This window comes from Lipomyces doorenjongii, assembly GCF_038497915.1.
Source record: "Lipomyces doorenjongii strain NRRL Y-27504 unplaced genomic scaffold V1508scaffold_19, whole genome shotgun sequence".
In the NCBI taxonomy this organism is placed as follows: Eukaryota; Fungi; Ascomycota; class Lipomycetes; order Lipomycetales; family Lipomycetaceae; genus Lipomyces; species Lipomyces doorenjongii.
Window position 1 is genome coordinate 156,664 of NW_027118086.1, and position 21,619 is coordinate 178,282.

General features: G+C 46.4%; 4 protein-coding genes across 4 annotated transcripts; 2 read left to right on the top strand and 2 right to left on the bottom strand.

Annotated features, from left to right (window-relative positions):
• The first annotated feature begins 105 nt into the window (after positions 1-105).
• Positions 106-3,190, top strand: V1508DRAFT_438992 (uncharacterized protein). The gene is made up of 2 exons (XM_066942197.1): positions 106-509; positions 557-3,190. Exons 1-2 carry the CDS (start codon positions 492-494, stop codon positions 2,969-2,971), a joined length of 2,433 nt encoding a protein of 810 aa, XP_066796322.1. The 5' UTR covers positions 106-491; the 3' UTR covers positions 2,972-3,190.
• Positions 3,191-7,745: 4,555 nt separating this feature from the next.
• Positions 7,746-9,534, top strand: V1508DRAFT_93773 (uncharacterized protein). Its single transcript, XM_066943108.1, has 3 exons — positions 7,746-8,517; positions 8,671-9,228; positions 9,298-9,534. Exons 1-3 carry the CDS (start codon positions 7,830-7,832, stop codon positions 9,312-9,314), a joined length of 1,263 nt encoding a protein of 420 aa, XP_066796323.1. The 5' UTR covers positions 7,746-7,829; the 3' UTR covers positions 9,315-9,534.
• V1508DRAFT_438994 (HAD-like domain-containing protein) lies at positions 9,483-10,699 on the bottom strand. The gene is made up of 2 exons (XM_066942198.1): positions 10,529-10,699; positions 9,483-10,471 (listed from the first exon to the last, which is right to left on the bottom strand). Exons 1-2 carry the CDS (start codon positions 10,546-10,548, stop codon positions 9,754-9,756), a joined length of 738 nt encoding a protein of 245 aa, XP_066796324.1. The 5' UTR covers positions 10,549-10,699; the 3' UTR covers positions 9,483-9,753.
• Positions 10,700-14,650: 3,951 nt separating this feature from the next.
• On the bottom strand, positions 14,651-20,384 carry V1508DRAFT_416034 (P-loop containing nucleoside triphosphate hydrolase protein). The gene is made up of 7 exons (XM_066940159.1): positions 20,237-20,384; positions 20,026-20,179; positions 19,078-19,974; positions 18,329-19,026; positions 18,186-18,278; positions 15,652-18,132; positions 14,651-15,603 (listed from the first exon to the last, which is right to left on the bottom strand). The coding sequence occupies exons 2-7, from the start codon at positions 20,088-20,090 to the stop codon at positions 15,044-15,046; spliced, it is 4,794 nt and encodes a 1,597-aa protein (XP_066796325.1). The 5' UTR covers positions 20,091-20,179; positions 20,237-20,384; the 3' UTR covers positions 14,651-15,043.
• Between the last annotated feature and the right edge of the window lie 1,235 nt (positions 20,385-21,619).

The following is a 21,619-nucleotide window of genomic DNA, read 5'->3' on the forward strand; positions in this document are numbered from 1 at the left end:
GATGCGGATCATGTTAAAAAGCTAGGTAGTAAATGTAGACTTGTCGATTATGAACAGACATAATGGCGATCGTAAACGGTATAGTTGGTCTCTTTCAGCCAACGACAAGTAAAGCACGTAGAAGGTGACGTAGTCCCTTCGGACCTTCGGTGAACGCACAAGCGCAGTATTACGCAAGCAAGTGAGTTTACCTCTTGCCGACAATCAGCTGCCAAACAGAACGAACTGTCGGCTGCCCAAGCCACAATTTGTGACGTAATTTATCGCGGATCCAGAGTGTATAATTGGTTATCCCCCGCTCAGGAACACCAGTTACGAAATACGCGTTAGTCTTGGGCCGCCTGACTCGCTTCGACAGGTGCATATGTGTCGTGTCATTTGTTCCAAGCAGTTTAATTTCATGCGCTTTTGACGCTATAACTGTTACTGAAATTACATTCACCAGAAGCTGAGTCTCCAAACAGCCCCTGACCACAGTTCCCGTCGGAGTTATGGCTCAGTCGAATCCTGTATGTATTGGTATTTAATCCGAAAGACCATGGCTAATTGCATTCAGGGCAATTTCGACCAGGAGTACGGGGTCTACGCCGGATCGGGCCATATTTACCCCACAGGCGCGGCAATATACTCAGACTGCCATGCACCGCATTCCCTTTCCGTCTCGGCTCCGCAGGAGTCGAATGCGCCGACATATTCGAACGATAATCGCGATCCGCCGGGATATTACGGTCATGCACAACAATACAGCCAGAACGAGTATCCAATTGAGAAGATGCAGTCTAGCGCCTCGTATGATCCGTACAACAATAACAGTGGTCCGCCAATCCAGTCCCAACCCATAAATCCATCATCCCAGCCAGCTTCAACTGCGTCGTTGAAGTCCGGATCACATCTCCCGCAACCACCAAATCATGATGCGCCGTTGTCGCCGAGCCAAAGCTTTGGCTCGGGACTGGGTAATAGGACAGAAGACTTCTCGCAACCAGGAAAGTTTGGCGTTGTCGATATTGACACTGTCTATCGTGCAGTGCCTTCCAACGGGATGTTCTTCGGTCCATATCTTCGCTACGGAAATCTTGACCTGAACACTGGAACCTGGTACGGATCTGTGATGATAGTTATTGGGTCGAAGGTCGCACCGTACTTTCAGATTCATCCGACAAACGACATTGGCCAAATCAGGGCAATCGAGGCTCGTCAGATATATCAGTTCGAGAACTTTCGGTTTTTCAGATATAACATCGCCCTTAAGCAGTTGCCAGGAAACACGGGTCAATTCTGGACGTACGCCATCACGCATCAAGGAAACACTTTGACGTACAAGTTTATTGTCGCTGGTATGCAAGAAACTGAGTGGAAATTCATGGCATTTTCGTGCGCCGATTTCTCATTGTCGGTCAAAGAAGGTGAACGAGCAGAACTTGGTGGTATCGGCTATCTATGGGAAGATGTTATCACTAAACACCATCAGATCGGCGGCTTGCATGCAATGCTCGGTGGTGGTGATCAAATTTATGCGGACAGGATGTGGAAAGAAATATCATCGCTTCAGGATTGGCTTGCAACGAAAGGCAAAATAAATCGCAAAAACTATGAATGGACCCCTCGTCTTGAACATGATATCAACCTCGCCTATTTTTTCTACTATACTAATCACTTTGATCGTGTCGGTATTCGCGACTGCTTGTCTCAGATTCCAAACGTGTTTCAAATTGATGACCACGATATCTTTGACGGTTATGGATCGTATCCGGAGTACATGCAAGAATCGCAAGTCTTCAAGAACATTGGTCGCGTTGCCTTTCATTTCTACCTGTTATTCCAGCATCAGACGACAGACGAGTTTTTGCGAATCAGTCCTGACCCTTTTGATTTGTTTACAGTTACGGGTAATGGATGGCATTTCTTGAAGTACATGGGTCCAACCTGCGTTGTTCTTGGTCCGGACACGCGTGCGGAACGCCATCAGAGGAGCATCATTGGAGAGATAACTCATCGAGAGTTGTTCCATCGTCTCGAGCTTTTACCGCCGTCTGTTCGTCATATTGTTCTCATGCTCGCAGTTCCAATTGTCTATCCACGTCTAACAGCTGTTGAGCACATTCTGAACGGTGTTAAGCATACAAAGCGTGCAATTAACGGTGCCTGGAACGTCATCGGCAAAGCGACCAGCAAAGTTGCATCGGTTATCGGTGCAGACAAACACACCAAAACGGGGTTTGACAGCGTTAAGAAAGCGTTTGGAAAGAGTGGTGTTATGGGAACTCTCGTCTCTGGATTTGGTGAGATAGACTTGCTCGATGACCTTGCTGACCATTGGACACATGCGCACCACGAGACGGAGCGAACTTTTTTTGTCCGAAATTTGCAACGAATCGCGCGGGAGAATCGCGTCCGCGTTACGTTTGTGTCTGGTGACGTTCATTGCTGCGGCATGGGTCGCTTCTTCAATCCTAGCGATCCCGACAATTACCAGCTCATGTACCAAGTCATTACTTCCGCTATTTCAAATGTTCCACCTCCTGGAGCGGTCATTCGATTGCTGCACAATCGCGACAAGCTCTACCTGCCTGAGATTGGCAGCAAAGAAGAGAAGACTGACACGCGAGAAGAAATGATCGAGTTTTTTGAGCGGGACGTCGATGGCGAAAAGCTTGATCTGCGAAAGCTATTGCCGCGCCGAAACTACGCTATAGCCGCGCTGGAGCCAGACGGAACAATGGCGTGGGATCTTTATGTTCAGAAAGGAGGTCGTTATGGAGTTTCTGAGCACACACAGAAATATGGTCCATTGATTGTCCCGCCGATCGCGCAGCCGGGTTCTGAGCCAAATGTCGAAGGATATGGCGTTCCTGATGGATCTGGCTACGACGAACAATATAGGAGACAACAAATGATGATGGCACCGGGTGGTGTCTACGGACCAGGCGGTCTTGCCGAGGGAATGAATTACATGAATTTGAAACCATAGATATTATGATTATGATCCATGTACTGTTTACGTGAATGCTAGATAATGTAACGATTTCATCTGACACTACTCCTCTAGTGTATGAGCTTTCTATGCACTATAGCGTAATCTGGACGGCTGGTTCAGGCTCGCGTGCAACGCCACTGGGCGGAATATTTGTAGAAAAAAATATTTGGTTTTTTCCTAGCTTTCAGATTGTCCCACAGTGCTAGCAATATTGCCGCGGCCATGGTTTTTATCGGCGGACGGGGATCATTAATAAAGTGCGGGTTGGAGCCGTGCTGGTAATGTAATCAAATTTTGCGGATTCGCACTATCTGTCTGTGTCTGACCGACTACTTGGTGCACAGAAATGTATTCCCGACCGGAATAAGTTTTTGGATCTGGCAGGAAGGCGTCTCTATGCCAGATTAACTTTATCGCTGGCTAACTCTACTTTGAGATAGCCGACAATCTCCGTTATCGGAAATTGTGCAGCTAGCAATACTTATCATCATATCTGGTCTTGCGACTACTGCACTGCGGCAATGTAGATCGTCCTAAAAACCTAGTGCGTCATTTGTCCGCGCAGATTTCCATATGAGTACCAAAAATCGTAACGGATTCGGTTGTATACGCTGGTGCTAAGCGGAATTGAATTTCTGGTTAGGAAGCCATTTTTATTTTTTTATTTTGGCTTTAAGATACAGGGTTTTTATCTTCGGGTTATGGCTACTATAATCAAGAGAAATTCCAGTACAATTCCGGCATTCAAAAGCGAAATGAGCATTCGACATACAATGGAAGACAAGGACTTCTAATAAGATTCCTTACTGTCTGGCATCGCACATGATCGCAGAAGGGGATGCCTAGACGACAAGAACCTTTAGTTCGGTCGCAGTAGTAATGGCGTTAGAGTGAGGATTACTGTAAAGCTACTTTGAGGGAGGGACGGGGTAGTTGGGTTACGCTGGTCTCTCCCCATATAGAAAATAGCCACTTGATTGCTTGGAATATTCACTTAAGTGTCTGAATCTATTCCAGTAATGGCAAAATCTTTCCATAAACTCTTATTGGTGCTCCCCGACCGTCCGCGCAGTCTTATTTTAAATATATGCGTATTGTGGATGCGGGATATCCCGCGCATGTGCGGGCATATGGACAGAACTTGTAATTTCAAGCTATTACTAAAATGTCCATCTCGCTGTTATTTGAGAAGGACACCATTACAATTCGAGAGACTAACATTGGTAACAAAATTCGAGTGCTCGGAGTCCAGCATCAACTTCGTCAAAAGGTTACCCTTGATATACTTAATCTATACCTCATCCGCAACTATACATCAATAACACAGACTGAGTCGCTTAACGTGGCCATTTAATCTACGCTCGCAGTCTCTCAAAAGTATAGCCTGGTGGCTCAATAAGATGATTTCATCAATATCCAATGTCGGCAATATTGGAAGATTCGGGCGTCCTAAAGCGGGCGGGAAGGCACTAAGTTTTTGAGTCGATATTGCAATACACATCTACCGGTTACGTGCCGGGTATCGGCGTAGAATGCCATCCCGCGGTCGATCAAGTCACGGAATGTCGCGGGATTGGATTGGATTGGACGCTAAATGGGATTTTGGACGTATTCCTGGCAAAACCGCGGCACATGGGTTAGTGGGCCAATAATGATCCGCGTTTTTCAATTTGAACCGTTTCGTTCATGGGCACGTGTTCTCGGCGCACCAATTCGGCAAGCTTCGGAATCCGGGCGCCGACAAATACTATACCCCGAAACGGAAGCTTCTCGCAAATGTGTTGACGATCGAACAAGCTGTATACTAATCATAGTCGAAAGTGCGGCCGCCAGTGCCAAGGATATAATTATATCAGCCAATTGTGCTATTTCATTTTGCTTCACTCTGGCTCTCCAGAATCTTATCACGGTGCATCGGCACTGTCGGCTGGCTCTATTCGAAAGGACTCGACCAAGGAGGAGGTCAGACAGGGCATGTCTGGTAGTGACAGGCTCGACTTAATAAGGTAGGTAGTTGTTGAAATAACATTAACACAGCCGAAACATGGGTGTCAGTGACCGTCATTGGTCACTGACCGGTATGGTAAAGAAGGTTTAGGGCCGAAGCTTCACATTTTGGTTAGAAGGTTCGAAAGCAGATGGGATATCCAGATCTTGCGATCCTGACACCTGTGTCTGACAATTACCCTAGCCCTATTACTTGGCTCGAATCTCGAATTCCAAATCTCGTGCCGAATTGATTCAGCAATCGATGGCTCATCCTAGTAATGAAAAATTATAGGCTACTACGATTGAGTCGACATATTATGGAATATATCTACTGTATTGACTAGGAATAGCGCTGCTGGTCAACAAAAGCTCATTATATCCGAGTGTCTATATTTAGAATAACGCGAATTATGAGGAACTCAGAAGATTGACTTAATGGGAAAATAATCAGATTAAAGCTAGATCTAGAAGTCAGAAAGTATTTCTAGCATTGTAGTATTGCTGAATATAATTTAAGTTTAAACTTACGAAAGCTGTAGATCGACTGCCAGTGCTTGTTCTCCGATAGATAACGGTCAACTAATGAGTTCGTAAAACTTAGGAGTCCCGTCCTTTCTGCAGCAAAATGCGAGCTGCCGCGAGCCCGTACCGTCCAATCGTACTGCTAGAACTATCAACCAGTATCTCCGTCCAGCGCGGACTGCTGCGGCAGGTAGCTTCGCTCGACACACGAATTTACGACTATTAGTATGCAATCAGTAGGCCAGAGTCAGCGGCCACTTATTCATTAATTGAATAGTTGAGACCGATATGCGCAAGCAATTGCGACGGAAAACCCTTTGAGCAGGACGTTCCTTAGAGCAGGCGTCTTGTAATTGAGCGGCTGACGACTAAGCGGCTCATAAATAATAACTGGCTAGCTTGCCGCCGGCAGGGAGAAAGCTAGCCAGTCAATCCTTGCATGTGTCGCGAGTCGAGTCGAGTCAAAAAAAAGTCGACAATATATGTATATCTACGAATGCCAGTTCACGTATCAAGGCAAACGTGTGCCTTCTGCACAACATATATATTAAGTTGAAAGTACTGAGTTATACCAAATAAGTCATGAATTGAGAAATGCAGATGCAGTAGTCGATAATTGTCCGCATAAATGCAGATCTGGATGTATGGATTTGAAGGGAGTGGCTGTTGCAGGACTTGAAGACTTGCGAGTGCTCCAACTAACCAATAATGGAGGTTATCAAGACGGACGTATGTAAGTTACAGGCGGCCCACAGGTCTCCGTAATTTGTACGTAATAGTGAGGCAGAGTGTAAACATGAGGGAATAGGAGTGCGCTATGGCCAATGTCTACCGGAGGGTCCCGTAAGGGGTGGGCTTCTCAGATAGAAAAGCGGACAGGGCGGCAGGATGACACTACATGGGCATCCGTTCTTCGTCGTCTTACTAAGAGGTGATCATGTGTTTAGACCAACACTAAAACCAAAAAAAAGCAAAAAAAGGCAATGCGACCAGACGAGATCGGCAGCGAGCGGCGCGGCGGCGAGGCTCAAGCCGCGTCTATTCCATATTGGCGGCAGAGTGCCGAATGCGGCCAATGGTATGTATTCTTGTTGCTCTAGAAACGACTTCGGCTGAAGTCTCGGGTTGCAGGTGCGAGGGGTAGCATAAAGTGCCATACAACGTGCAGTGCCGAAAAAGACGATCGTCAAGCGGCGGATTCCGCAGGTTACCCGGTGTGTACCATCAGTTCCATAGCACGTGCAAAACTGCCGGGTAATAGGAGACGGCGAAATTAAGCGGCGCCGTGTCAAGCACTTTTTTGGCAAAAACAGCTTGTGGAGAGAAATGTGTGCGCCCAATTTTTGTAGTAGAGTAGTAAAGATAACGACGACCATGCACGTGGACTGTAACGCGCCAGAGCGGCGCGACTCGAGACGAGAAACTCGAGAGAATGCCCCAACACTGTCAGTTGTCAGCGTTTTGTGGACCGGAGAAATGCTGCCGTCGCCTGGCGGATGTAAGGAAGACGCAGAGTGTGGCAGTAGTTGTAGTGCAGTCGTGGACCAGTTAATGTCGATGCTAGGCATGCTAGGTTTAATGATGGTGTCATTGTGGTAGATGTGAAGCACCACAACACTTAAGCAGCAACAATAGTATTATGCGCTTTCAAGACTTCGCTGCTGGCCGCACAGCACAAGATCAACCTGTCCAACTGGACTTATGCGACGTGCAAGCCCTCAAATTCCCACTTACTGGGCAGAGCTTAGAGGTGTCTGCTTATTCCTTTGAGTAATTCCCACGCAGACGTTCACATTGATGATTGTGGAATTGTCTGTTTGTCACATGCACGCGCGGCTCGATTCGATCGACGACTCGAAAGCTATGTCTGTACCGACGATTGAATAAGTTCGCGTAGCATGATATGATGACACATTTGTTACTATTCCGCCTCGTACCGGCCGGGAAAAAGATCAATCAACTAGGAGTCCAGCCTTTCGCTGTATACTTATCATCTGGTGTTGGATGTTCAGTGTGTCGAGACGAATGGCATAACCCTACTGACTAGCCGGATTAGGCGGAGGTTGTTAGGTACCATGCAAATGCCGGAATCCCCCAAAGCCGCGGGGACATTAAGCCTTTTCAGCTGTGGGTTAGGGCACGTAACAACTGGCAGTCGCAGTGGGCTGGAAGGTACCGGCGCGCCGGGCGGGGTTCTTAGCGTGTACTTTCGTACCCGGACAGCACCCATTATTTATTTTTCTGGCTGCCACATAATAAATGTATATCCTCCCTCGCTCCTCCACCATCGCGATTCCCGTCAAATTCGCTGCAGATCTAAGTGAAAGAGCCACTACCCCCAATGCCACCTCCTGCTCATATGGACGACGCTCTACTGCTGTCGCCTCTGGCTCTCTCTGCCCCCGCAGCCCCCCATGTGTTCCACCAGCCTCCCATCTCGGACCCGTACTTCACTTCCGTCGCAGCAAATACTCCCATGTCCTTCCCGTCATTCTCATATCCGTCCGCATCAGCCCTCGCTCGATCTGAATCAGAGTCGTCGTCGTCCTCGTCGTCATCGTCGTCCGGATCATTCTTCTGCGGTGCCCCTGCATGCACTAACTACTACGAACCCGACCACTTAAATGGCCATCCGCCGTCGTCTCCGACTACAATTGTTTTCTCGTCGCCAAGTCAGGACGATGGCCGCTTCACCGATTTACCTGAAATGCCTCCCACTCCGTCGCGGATAGCTCGGGCTCTATCGGCCTTGCCCTCAACTTCGTCTGGCCTGCCTGTTCAGTCCTATCCAAACGTCGCGGCCTCATCTGTGCGGCCTCCTCGAAGGCGGACGCTCACTCACGCCGAGAAGCACATGATCTGGAAGCATGCACGCGATCATCCCAACGATTCACAGAAGAAAATCGGAAAAGTTTTTGGAGTCGAGCGAAGTACCGTCTCGAAGATTTGCAAGGCTCTCAACAAGACCATGGATGTGCGTAACAACAGTGGATCGCGTCAGCAAATCGCCTCCGGCAACACCTCCAGCGGCAAGTTTCGACACATTGAATACAAGCTCGCGGACTGGATTCGCTCCCTTACCGCTGACGGCCATGTTGTTCGAGATGATGAGATTCGCGAGCAAGCTTTGCTAATCGCGGCTGGTACCGACCGTCAGGACGAGTTGGTTAACGGATTCAAAGCCAGCGCGACATGGATGGAGAAGTTTAAGCAGCGCCATCGCGAATGCTTTGCCTCGACTCTACGTTCTGCTGGATCGGTGCACACTAGGTCTCGAACGAAGGCCGACGAGCCCACTACTCAGGATATAGGGGAACCTGATTCGGTGAAGGAGGATCTCGACGATAATGATGATGACGAAGGGCCCTATTCTGCGTCATCTGCTTCATCTACGTCATCTACCATGTTCCATCTCGAAGTTCTGCCCACACAAGCGTCAACTCCAATCTTAGATGGCTACTACCCCGTTCCTACAACGATGACTGATGTTGACTTGTCTCTCCAGTATACTCCGTACTCAACCTCCGCTGCGTCGACATTTTCTTCTATTTCTCCTCAATCCTCACCTGAGTTGTTGACACCGATCTCTGGCTCATTCCCCTCGCTCGAATACCAAGCCACGAATGCACCATTGCTTCCTGACATTTCTGAGCAGTGTGGTGAGACTTATTTTGGGATGCCTACCGCTGATCCCGTGTACGCGCAGGGACTGCTTTCTCCCGACTACTTCTCTGCTGACAGTGAGTTCCCTTTCCTCTTTTCGTTTGCCACATTCCATGAAAATAAGTACCGTGCTCACAAGTTTGTAGCATTTCGGACGTTGTAATTTTATTGGTCACCATTTTATCGTAGGGTTTTCATGGTAAATATTGTATTATTGTTATCGGATCTCTTGGAGTTTGTTGCGGCTCTTTGCGCTATTGTTTTGGTATAGTGTGGAGTTTTAGGGATGTTTCAATTATGAATATGTGGCTTTAGAGTGTGGAAATGCCAACTAATATATTTATCCATCATTGTGAAGATTTTGGTATATATCCGCTGCATGCGCTTGAGTCGTTTGTAGTGTTCCTCAACGTTTAGCCTCCAGTCTTTGATAAATCAGAGTCTTGTGTTGATGCCAACGCACAACTGAACGAAAACCAGTGCAGCGGACGATCACTTGCGACGAAGATAATACCGTGGTTTGCAAATGGATAGGTATGTCCAGCTATAAACTGCTTGTACTACAATATCGAATACAAACATTACTTCGCTTCAATGGCGAACTACAGCCCATACTTTACAAACTCAAGTGCATCGAGACGTGGCAGGATCTCGCCCCATTCACCAACAATCTCGTGCTTCGTGTCCTCAAATACTTTTAGAATGTTGGGATCTGGTACCCACACGACCTGACATCCTGCCTTCTTCGCCCCCATCAACCCGGGAATGCCGTCCTCGAAAACCAAACACTCCTCAGGCTTAATCCGTTCCAAGTGATCTGGTAGCATAGCATTAAGAGTTTTAAGGGCCACGAGCCAAATATCTGGTTCTGGTTTGCCTCTACCTTTCGGGATCCGAGGGTCATCGCCCAGCACCGTATTCGCATCGTCGAACAGACTGAACATGTGGCCAAGGTGTGCAGTCTTGAGCAAGTAATTCCCTCGATGCGAAGACGTGGCTAGCGCAATTGGAACCTTTTTCTCCTTCAGCTTGTTTAGCAACTCAACAGCACCAGGCATCGGCACTGTATCTTTCCAACGAGTCTTCTGTCGCTCCGCAAAAGCGGCGTATAATTCTTCCGGAGTATACGGAAGCTGCGACCATGCCAGAAACCGCGCTGTCGCTTCCGTACCGGGACGACCTTGCAGATCTGCCTTCACAGACCAAGGAAGCATCGGCTTGCCGTGCTCTTTGAGCAGGCTGTTTGTGACTTCGGTGTAGATGTCTTCCGAGTTGATAAGTAGGCCGTCCATGTCAAATATGCATGCCCGAATTTTCGGACTTGTTTTTCGTCATTAGTATTTCTATTCGAATCACCAGTCGACAACAAAAACCTACCGTTGTCTAATTTCACTCATTTTCTAATCCCAAATTGTGCCAAAAAATGCAATTCTATCAATTCTACCTATGCATGTAAAACAACTTCGACTCGTCCGGCTTCATGCAGCCTTGTAATCTGAATGGAAAGATATATAACACAAAAATCAGGGACGAGACCCAAATTTGGCGCCGCTGGCGTAGTATTTTCTCGGTCTTCCGCGGCTTAGCGACCGATTGTCCGACCACAGCCCTGACCCTACCAGTAGGTCGGCTTGCACTTTTGTCGCTGCCTGATGATATCATACGACAAAAAATAATATAATTACGACGAGCAGCCATGCATTCGACAGCTGACAATCAACAACTTCCCGAAATGATCGGACCGAGGGTTACATCAGTCATCTGACGATTCGGAGTATTCGGCTTTTTTTTATTAATGGGCGGAATTTTTATCAAGATGAGATGCAGCTGAGGTTATGACGACATATAGTTGTCAACTGTATTTGGTCGGCTCGAAAGGTAAAGAGAAGTTGTGTGGGTTTCACATGAAGTCCCTTTGGTATTTCAACGAAATAATATGTAATTGCGCGTGTACGTCAACAATGGGTAGTTACATATTGCTAGGTGGTGTTGATGTAAGTGAACTATCACCCCGCCTATCGTTTTCGATCGATCTACTATCTCATACCTGCCCAGCCTGGGTAACTGATCATCCAGAGCTCACTTACTCCAATCTCATTCCCGAGCTCGGATTGCTCGAAACCGAACTTAGGTAAGGGAAGTAAGGCATAGCTCCAGCGCCGTGTTGATCGCAACACGTTGTACAACCAAAGTCGACGAAAGTTCGCCATGCGACTGATGTATCGCGGCCACAGATACAGGAACTCCTTTACCGAGGCGCCGTCATGATGTTGAAATCATGTGCAATTTGATAACCGTTCAAGTTTCTGCTGATTCATGGGTTCTATTTTTAACTTCGCCTCTAGTTTGCCGGAGATTTGAAATCTGGTTGTGGGGTGGTTGGTAACAATAGATATTCTATCCTTCAGGGAGGTGTCAATTTTCTTCGCCTATGCACTGACATTTTCTTACCACAGCTCTACCTATATTATTCTATTGTTTTGAAAATTAAATAGCCTTCTAAACAATGTGAGAGCCACCCAGTAGCTGCACAATTTCCAAGGCACATTGCTTGTTTTTTTGCAAATTAATTTATAAAGATAACTTGTTACCTAATTCATGACATTAAGTTGTCGTCAAGACATCCTTTGCAAAGCTGCCGTGAGATTGACTTGAAGAATTGGATGTTGTACTATGTTGTCACGATTAAGGACCGGTTTACCACACCAACTAGTCCCCCCGCAAAATTCGTCTCTTCTTCTCTTGCCAAGCGGGCCTCTGTCCATATAAAACTATTCTCTGCACGGACCCCAAAATCCGAATCACCTGATAACAATCGCAAGCGCGTAAGCACTCTAAACAATCAAACTTAAGAAGTCATTACTTATTAGAATTTAGTTGTCGATCTAGCTAATCTTACTAAACCGCCAAATTACTATTGACGATGTCTCTTCCAATAGCCCACTTCTACTACGTAGGTGTACATAGTATAAAGCATACACAAGCTCAACTACAATGATCAGATTTCGCATGTACACAGGCAATCCCATGGCTCCCGACGGGGGAGTCTATTGTTCGGTTGTTGGTAACTGCTTACCCCTCATCTGCACGCGCGAAGTCTAATGGCACTGCGAGTTGGCGCGGACTAGTACGTAGTTGAGAAGGCGAGAAAATATTGCTCATCGTTGCACGTTGTCTTTACGTGAATAATTAATATTGAAATAGCTTGTGTCAAAGTGCAGGTTCGAGGTATTCAATATATGTCATTGGCTTGGACGACTACACCGTGTCGGATTGTACTGTTGGACTAGTGTACGGTACAGCCAGAGAAAATAATGCAATTACATCATACAGTTTGCTCTCACGGACAGCAAAATGAATATAATCAGCCTATCCAAGATGCTAAACGATATTGTTAGCTGACAATATTGTGAGGTACGGGAAAAAGTTGAAGTTCATGGCCAACTATTCCTAAACCGCGATAGCGCGGCTCACCGGTTATAGTCCTAGATAGGCCGGGTAAAAACTACTTTCGAAATGACCAAAGCCCACACATTTTAGACTTCTCACGTGAGGATGATCGAAGGTGGGGCGACGAATCGAATGCAGGATCTCACCCATAAGATGCAAGAGAACACGCGCAAATTGATACGCAGCGTAGGGAAGAGGTGGCTGTCGAATGAACGATCATTGTGGATCGAGATGATGCGGGGAAATGACAAGATCAAGTCTCAAACTGATCAGCGGACCGCGGACGACTGGGCGAGCCGTCCTCAGCCCCCCACGAGCGTCAGGCGTTTCCGCTGCGTTTACTCTTAGTCGGCGACATTCCAATCAGTTCGTTAACAGTCTCAGTCATTCGCCGAGATCGCTGTCGACCCCAAGTCGTCAATCTGCCTTTGAGGCGCGATGCCTTCCGAAAAGGATATATTGCATTAGTCAATGATGTCATGAGCGCCCCTGCTCTCGATCGGCGGTACAGCGCGTGGGACCCAGTGAGTGTGTAGTGGAGCCTGCTTTCAGTGAAGAGTCGATATGGTGGAAACGCCGTTATTATCATTAAATCGCATTGCTGAATCTCCATAGAAGCGCAGAAACACTCGAAAAATATTGCTGCCCTAGAGCGTAACGTAGTTGTCATCAGCACCCTCGCAGCAATTATTGTGTCGTCGCGAAAAACTATTTGTGCTCTTCGCTCGTTGATTTTGTGAGACTTGCTATTGAAGGTACCTGCAAAACGGTCGATCAATTGGCTTCGGAGTCTGACAGGTTCTCCAACTTCGACATTGACTACCCCGCAGTCGCAGTACCTAACGACAAACGTATGTCCGTAATTCGGCTACCGCTACCACTCTTATCCCCGGCACGGCCTCTGACATCAAAAGAAGCGAGATGCTCCGCAGAAATTGCCTTACAGGTCCTAATGGCTGTTTCCGTGGAATTTGCCGCTATTCTCTTGGCAAATGCAAAACATGACTCTAGCGAGCCACCTACAATCGTATGGAATTCCATAGCCCGGGCATTCTAACGAGCTACATTTAACTCCGAAAGCAGTTCCCATCTGATGGTTAGGGTTAGTTATGCAATTCGATTTGTCACATGCAGACGGGCCGTTTGGGTTCGCTATCCGGTAAATCGCATATTCGGCTCATTGGTAATTTGTTGAACTCATCGAAGATATGCTGTTGCACTGGAGGTATTGGTGATCTCTCTCTTGCCCAGCCTCTATTCTACCTAAGGCGTTAAAATTCATCGATACTTACACTTAGTTTCGCGTTCCCTGCTCGCAATTAATGTCTATTAGAATGCTGTTGAATGTTTTCTGCTTGATCCGTATTGCATCTTGTTCCATTCTTGGCAATTTCGCTATTTTATGTCTATGCGCTTGCTTACATCTGCTGCATATATATGGACAGTTACTTTTGAATTTCTGAGAATAATAACTGAGAACAGGACTACTCCGAGAATGCGACGAATTGCACCTATCGGACCAACCGAAGGTGCGAACAATAATAGTGGTGTCATATATTCTCCACCACGATGCTTTCTCCTGGTAGATAGCTGGAAGCCGAGGGAGATGTATAGGCTACGATGCAGAAATGTACGAGGCCATGTGCTCATTCGCCACAATTCTACACTTGACCTTGGATTTGGAGATATATTAATACGCAAATTAATACCGATACGTTAGCAGCCCAAGACGTTCTGCTTTACCACTATGCAAGCGATATTTGCAACTTAAGGCAACCGTCTGCCAAAACAGCAAGAAATTCGGCGAAAAGATCGCGACCTCTGCATCGACTTGGTAGAGACTCTAAGGTTTGCTGCGGGTTAGGGTGTATAAATGTCCCTCGCCCTCTGCGCCAGTAGACCCTAGGGTCCAGTCTTTTGGCATTATCTCACATTCAGTCCTTGTCTATGCATCTTGGGAGTGACGGTATTAGCGTAATATTACTCATCCAAACGTTCCCAGCTCAAACATCGTGGAGTGGTCACTCGAAGATGTTTGAGGGTTTTCGATTCTATTATTTTTTTCTTTCATCTCCTTGCTCTTCCCTACGAGGGTTTTCCAAAATCTTCCTTCCCACGACCAGGCATTTTCCAGTCTTGGTTCCTCGTCGGCGTTATTAATTCTTTCATTTTTCGCCCAATAATTGTAGTAATATTTCAATCAAAAAAGTTAGACTCTTAAATGTCACATGTTGGGAGCAGGGGATCGTGCTAGAGATTCTTTGAGTTAGTCGATGTGCGCAATAAAAGTTCATTTTCACAGCGTGTATTGGATTTCGACAATTGACTCGTTCCCCTGCTATTATCCCATATAACTTATAGCCAATTATTATAAAACGCTAAAACCTTTCGATCATTTGTAACTGGAAATATCGCTATCGCTTATACTGACCACACATTTTATCAACCTGCTGTCTGCTGGTCATATGCAGTCCGTGCCAATTGCTCCAGTACGTCTAACTCACCACTACTTTCGCACATCGACCTGAAAATCGAATCCTTATCTTGCAGCAGGAGATGTGGCTTGTTGTACTCTTTCACATGGCCAGAATCAAGCACCAAAATCATATCGTAATCGATAATCGACCGCAACCGATGGGCGATAGTCAAAATCGTCGAGTGTGAGAATTCCGCACGAATGGTGAGTTGAACCTGTGCGTCTGTCTCGTAATCAATCGACGCTGTCGCTTCGTCGAGGATGATGACCTTAGGAGATTTGAGGAGTGAACGAGCCAGACAGACGAGTTGGCGCTGGCCCTGCGATAGATTGCCGCCGCCTTCCGCTATCGGACTGGTGAGGTCGTAGAAGACGTTTGATTTCTGCTCTTCCGTCAACTCATCTGTAGGCTCTGGAGTAATGTCGATCAGCTTGACACGACGAAGGGCCAGGAAAATTTCCGTCTCGGTATACATATCAAATGGATCTAAGTTCGACCGAATAGTTCCTGCGAACAACGTGGGATCTACGTATTGTTAACACACGCTTATGCGAAACTAAGACTAAGACATACCTTGAGGAATAATCGCCAAAGCGCTTCTCAAGTCCCTCAATCCAATCTTGGCAATGTCGATTCCGTCGATTAAGATTCTTCCAGTCTCTGCCTCTAAAACTCGGAAAAATGCTCCCGCAATCGTAGACTTCCCAGCTCCAGTACGACCGACAATGCCAACCTTCCATCTCGGTTTCACCTCAAAACTAATATCATCAATGACCTTTGGCAATTCCGGCGCATATCGTAACGATAAATTTTCAACACTAATTGCCCCCTTGTTAGGCCACTCCGTGGGAGGTCGTGCATCCTCAATAACATCCGGGGCCTCGGACGCGAGATTAATATACTCCTTCACACGTTCAACCGAATTCATGTTCATCTCAATATTAGTATACGAAGTTACGAACCACATGGTAGTCTGTCCGAATGTGATCGCATAGGTTAAACATAATCCTGCCAGCCCAGCGTCAATCTTATCAGTATTTTTGACCAAAAATCCACTGGTCACAGCTAAAACAGCCCCTCCGATCAGCTCAGCGCGAAGCATGAGCCAAACCATAAGACCCCAGAATGTCCAGTACGGTCGTGTGTTGTATTCCACTCGCTCAATGTTTCCATCCACGAAACGCTTCTCGCAGCCATACGCTCGGATTGTGCTTAAACCCGCAAGAGTTTCTCCAAAGTGCTGATAAATAGGACTTCGAGTAACGGAATTAATTCGACGAAGATCTCGAGCAGATGAGAGATAGCACGCAGTGAATCCTGCATAGACAACACCGATCAAAACTCCCGCGATCAAAAAAGCTGGAAACACAAGCGAGATTGTAAATACAACAAATGATAACAGCAGCGTGGTATGACCAATGGAGTAGACATCCGGACCAACATTCATATCAATCGTCTCAATGTCCTTCGAAAATCTGTTCAGAATTCTGCCTACCGGAGTGGTGTCGAAAAACCTAGGTGTGGCTCGCAATACCGAATCCAGCAAAAGCTTAAAAATTCGCTTAGATGCCTTGACAACGCCCATAAACATGATAAAGATCCGCAAAATCGAAATGATAATGTACGTAATCGATGCCAACCCGTAGACCCAGAAGTAGTAGCTTGACGAATGATGTGGTAATGCTCTCGCACCGAGCTGCTGCGTACTCTCCGGGAGATCATTGGCCCATTCCCGCAGCCAATATGTCTGTGCGAGCTGTACCAGCTGTTGAGAAAAGTAAATGACAACCATCACTGTCCAGAAGAAATAGGATCCCATGGAACGAAGATAGGTCATATACACTTCCCAGCTAACACGCCCTTGTTCAGTATCCTCGACCTGCTCCGGATTTTCTCGAGATTTCAATAGAATCTCGGTCTCTGGGTCCTCCGGTTCATCCGCCTCGTCAATTTCGTCAGTCTGAACAGTTGTCTTCAACTTTGAAACCAAGCTAATCGAGGAAGCTGCGCGCGATGGATTTCGGGATGAATTTTGAGATGCTGAGTTCTGAATACCCGCATCTTCTCCCAATGCTCCTGAACTATAAACTTCTGCCGCGGTACCTTGGACTTTAATCCTTCCATTATCGATAGCAACAACATGATCAGCACCGAGCAAAGTCAACGCGACATTATGAGACACGAGAATGCACGTGCGTCCCTTCATCATTGATCCAAGGATACACTTTTCATAGATCCAATGGGCGCTATGAGAATCAACGGCACTTAGGCAGTCATCAAGAAGAAGATGTTTCGCAGATGAGTATACAGCTCGAGCGAGAGATATTCGCTGCTTCTGCCCACCTGACAATGCAATACCTTTCTCGCCGATCTGAGTCTGATCGCCATATTCCAGAATGTCAAAATCTCGCAGTAGAGCGCATGCGTGTACACATTTCTTATACCGACTTTCGATATATGGTGCCCCGAAAATAATGTTATTCCGAATAGAGTCATTCAACAACCAGGGCTGCTGAGCACAATATGCCACAGAATCTGTCATTCCAGTCTCTGGATCTGGCTTTGGCGGGTCTCGGCTTCTACGAGACGGAAGACATACTTTTCCTTCGAGTAGTTTCATTTCACCAAGTAATGCCATAAGAAGAGACGTCTTTCCCGAACCCGTTGGTCCGACAATAACGGTGAGCTTACCAACAGGAAAATCAATCGCAAGATCTAGAAGTTTAAACTCGCGCTCCTTAATCCCCGTTCCCCACGAGAATGACGCATCTTGGAAGCCGATATACGGCGAATTTCCGTCCTTTGGCATTGCCAACTGCTCGTATTTGGTTGTTCCGTCCTCACATAAGAAGCGATCAATGCGTTTCATGGAAACAGTAGCTTCAACAATACTAGTGAATGCGTCGACAAGAATTTCCATTGGCGTGCGCATCAGACTAAACATTGCAATCGAAGTAAAGGCAATAGTCGCAGTGAGTTCCTCTTTGGCTACTAGTGTGTAAAATCCAAAAGTGAAGAACGTGACAATTGGCGTAAAACCATACCAGAAAAAGCCTGTCACTATTAGGCACGGTGCACAACACCTAATTGATTCTATTAATACTTACCACCAGATGACCAAAGAATGTAAAACTTTCTCAGCTTCTCGGTCTCCTTCTTCCTGATATCTTGCAAGACATTGGAAAAACTAGGCTCCCACGCTGTATGTGTGTCAGTACCTACAATGACGATATAGAGATGAATTACCTACCAAAATATTTGATAATTTTAATACTCTGCAAGACTTCATTTGTTTTCTGAATCCTCTTATCCGTGAATGCCATCATTTCCTGTACAGTTTTTCCGAACTGTTTAGCGACCCAATAATTTCCAGGAAGCAGGGAGAACATGGTCAAAATAGCCGCCAGAGCACTAACACCCAGGGTGTCAAATAGTAAGACAAACGATATGATAAACATTACCACAAATTTGATCAATTGTTGCACCTGAAGACACGCGTCGGAAATGACAAAGGAATCAACCGCCATTAAATTTATGATCGAACCTGTTGTGAGAGCTGAGGCCTCGTCATGGCCACTGTCCTTCTTGTCTTTCTTGTCCTTTGATTCGCCTTCCTCATCCGCAGCTACAGAAGCTGCATTCCGCAAAAGAGATTTGGCGTAAAGCTCCCCGACTATGAGCTCCCGTAGTCGAATCGCAATCCCACGGAATCCCCATTGCGACTGAACGCTGCAGACGGCATTTATAAATGGTGCGACAGACACAAGTCCAACGTAGACCCAAGCCATATGCCGAGGCTGCGAGGAGGGGTCCTCCAAATAACGCAAAATAGTTCGAATCAACAGCGTGGGGCCGAATGAAACGAATGCCTGGATAACGGTCCAAATACTGCTGGTAAAGAGATCGCGACGGCAATGTCGGAATAAACGCTTCGGAAAGGACGATTTTCTAAAGATACGTCAGTGGTCATTGATGGATCACTGACAGAATAGAACTTACTCAAGCGCCCGATAGTCTGCGAGAATCGATTTAACTCGGAATCGAGGAGACAGATCCCACACATCATCCATAGTCAAAGTCTGTTTTAACCCCTTGAAAAGTAACGGATACATCCAACCAATAGTAAGTATGTCCCATAAGGACGCATATGGCTCAGGATTAGGTTGAGTTCCTTTACTTGTCTCAACGTATGCGGGGATGCGGCCCAATGACGACGTCGCGACAAGGATCCATAGAGCTGTAGAAAGAATAAAATCGGCAATCGCAATGAGTTGATAGAGGCTGTCATGCTCAACGACAAAAACTGAATGAATCTGAATAATAGACACCAGCCACTGTGTGAAATAAAGAATCGAAGAGTGACTCCAGAATGCACGAGGGGCATTCTTTATGAACCTGGAGTTCTTGCAAATAGCTAGGACGAGCGCGTAGGTCCAAAACCCAACTGAAATAAATTGGACCGTACTCAGGTGGCCGCTTGCATTTCCGGGATGGTAGAAAATCAAAATTGCAATTACGATGGCATGGATGGTAATAAGACCAAGTAAGAGACTATGCTCCAACGCTGCACGAAATCTAACATTCCGAGAATGCAAAAAGACAATATCGACATCCTCGTCCTGAACAACGCCGCCTTCAGTGCTCGCTACTTCGGCGCAAGTGGCATTTTCAGAGTACTCTGCGGACGCGTCAGTGGTGTTGAGCCGATAGAGAAGTTCGCCATCATTATTGATTGCCGTTCGATTTTGAACAATAGTCAATGCATCATCGCCGTCAAGTAAGATGTTCGACTGCTGTGATCGTTTAACAAGGCGGCGGACCAATTGAAACACTGGCTGGCTGAGCAACGTAATTGATACTGCGAGCAGAGACAATGGTAGTAAGCTCTGAATATACCTGGGACATAATTAGCTGGACATAAAGTGTGCTCCAAGAAACACCACGGACACCTCTTTGAAGCATGCATTAAAATCCAACCCGTCCCATGCTTGTCCGGGACAATACAGTGGCATTTTCTGGATATGACCGAGGCGAATCCCAATGTCAATATTGAAAATAGAATTTCGCGATGCTTGAATAGGAAAAATCACTTTCTTGCCAGCTGGCATTCGTCAGCTTTTAAAACGACGGCTCGAACATTAAGATTCAGGTCCGTTACCGAGTAAGGTTCGATTACGTATGCACCGTTTTCATAGCTGGTACCTTCCAAGCAATATTCACTCATTTTCGCAAAATTGGTGCTTCATGCAGCATACACGACTTCTAACTTGTAGTCTCTAATCTGGCGTTAGATAACAGATTTTAGGTTTGCGATTTGGCAAAAGGAGGAAAGCAGATAGAAGCCCTTAGGCCCCTGTATCAAGGTTGGGACTAAGCTCTCGTTACACGGTCCTCAGCCACAAAACTGCCCAAGCGTAGTTTGGCTGCAAGGCACTCCCGTAAACAGTTAAAATCGGAGAGATTAAGTTTCAGTGCATTTGTATATTTCTATAGTCGTGCCGACTGCTGTTGGTTTGCTGAGCAAAAAAGTTGCCCAAGGAACCATTGGAGTTAGGCCGAAGAATAAAATACTGGCGGGTCCAGGGAAACTATGTTCGACCGTTTCCGGCGCCGCTCTACTGCATCTCTTAATTGCACTAGAGCCAGAGGTAAATACAATATGTGGATTCTCTGATGCACGCGGACTATGTAATCGAACCTACAGCTACACTCAAAGGAAATCGTTTTCAACTGCACAATTTTTGGAAACATTATCAATGGTGAAGTTTGTTTGTATCGTGTGTTAGTGGCCTTCAACGACGCCAAGAGGCATAGTCATTTTCCAATCGATGTGTAAAATTCTGTGGTGTAGTAGCGATGAGTAGATAGGTCGATCTGGTAGCCTCAAAATGGAATGGCAAGCTCTCTGTTCCAATATTATTACTAATAGATTGGCCATGGGCATGCCAAGTGTGTATTGAATTAGTCACTATGCGTTGGTATATGGTGCTAATTACTCACCATCTAGTTAGGCGACTGTGGCACATCGTTTCATGCACAACCGTAGCTCAGTAGGGAATATATGCAGATGCTCAAGGTTATGGGGAGTTGTGGATCCAAATTGTAATCGATTACATCTACTTGTTTCATAGATATTACCTTGAGGACCTCCTTGCATGATCAGTATTTTGTCGACTTTCGATGGACGATTGCTCAGCTTAGGATTGAGGAATCCATTCGTTTATAATCGAGTGTGCAAGAAACTTGGTCGATCTCGTCTTAGCTTATGACTACAAAATGCATATTTGATCCTGTGTGAGTCACCAGCTGGATCGCTACCCCCAATTTATTATAATCCCGACTATTCCGGGTCGATGCTATGCGAATCTGGCCAGATCTATCGCTCTTCCATCGACGAATTCTTCCATGTGCGTAAATATACAATGTGTATCTGCGCTTCTTACAGAACATTACGAGTTGTCCGATACTGGATGTGTCATAGGCCTAACCGTGGCTCGCTCTGCCTCGGTTACTTTTACGGTCCAAGCGTTTGCTTGGCTAT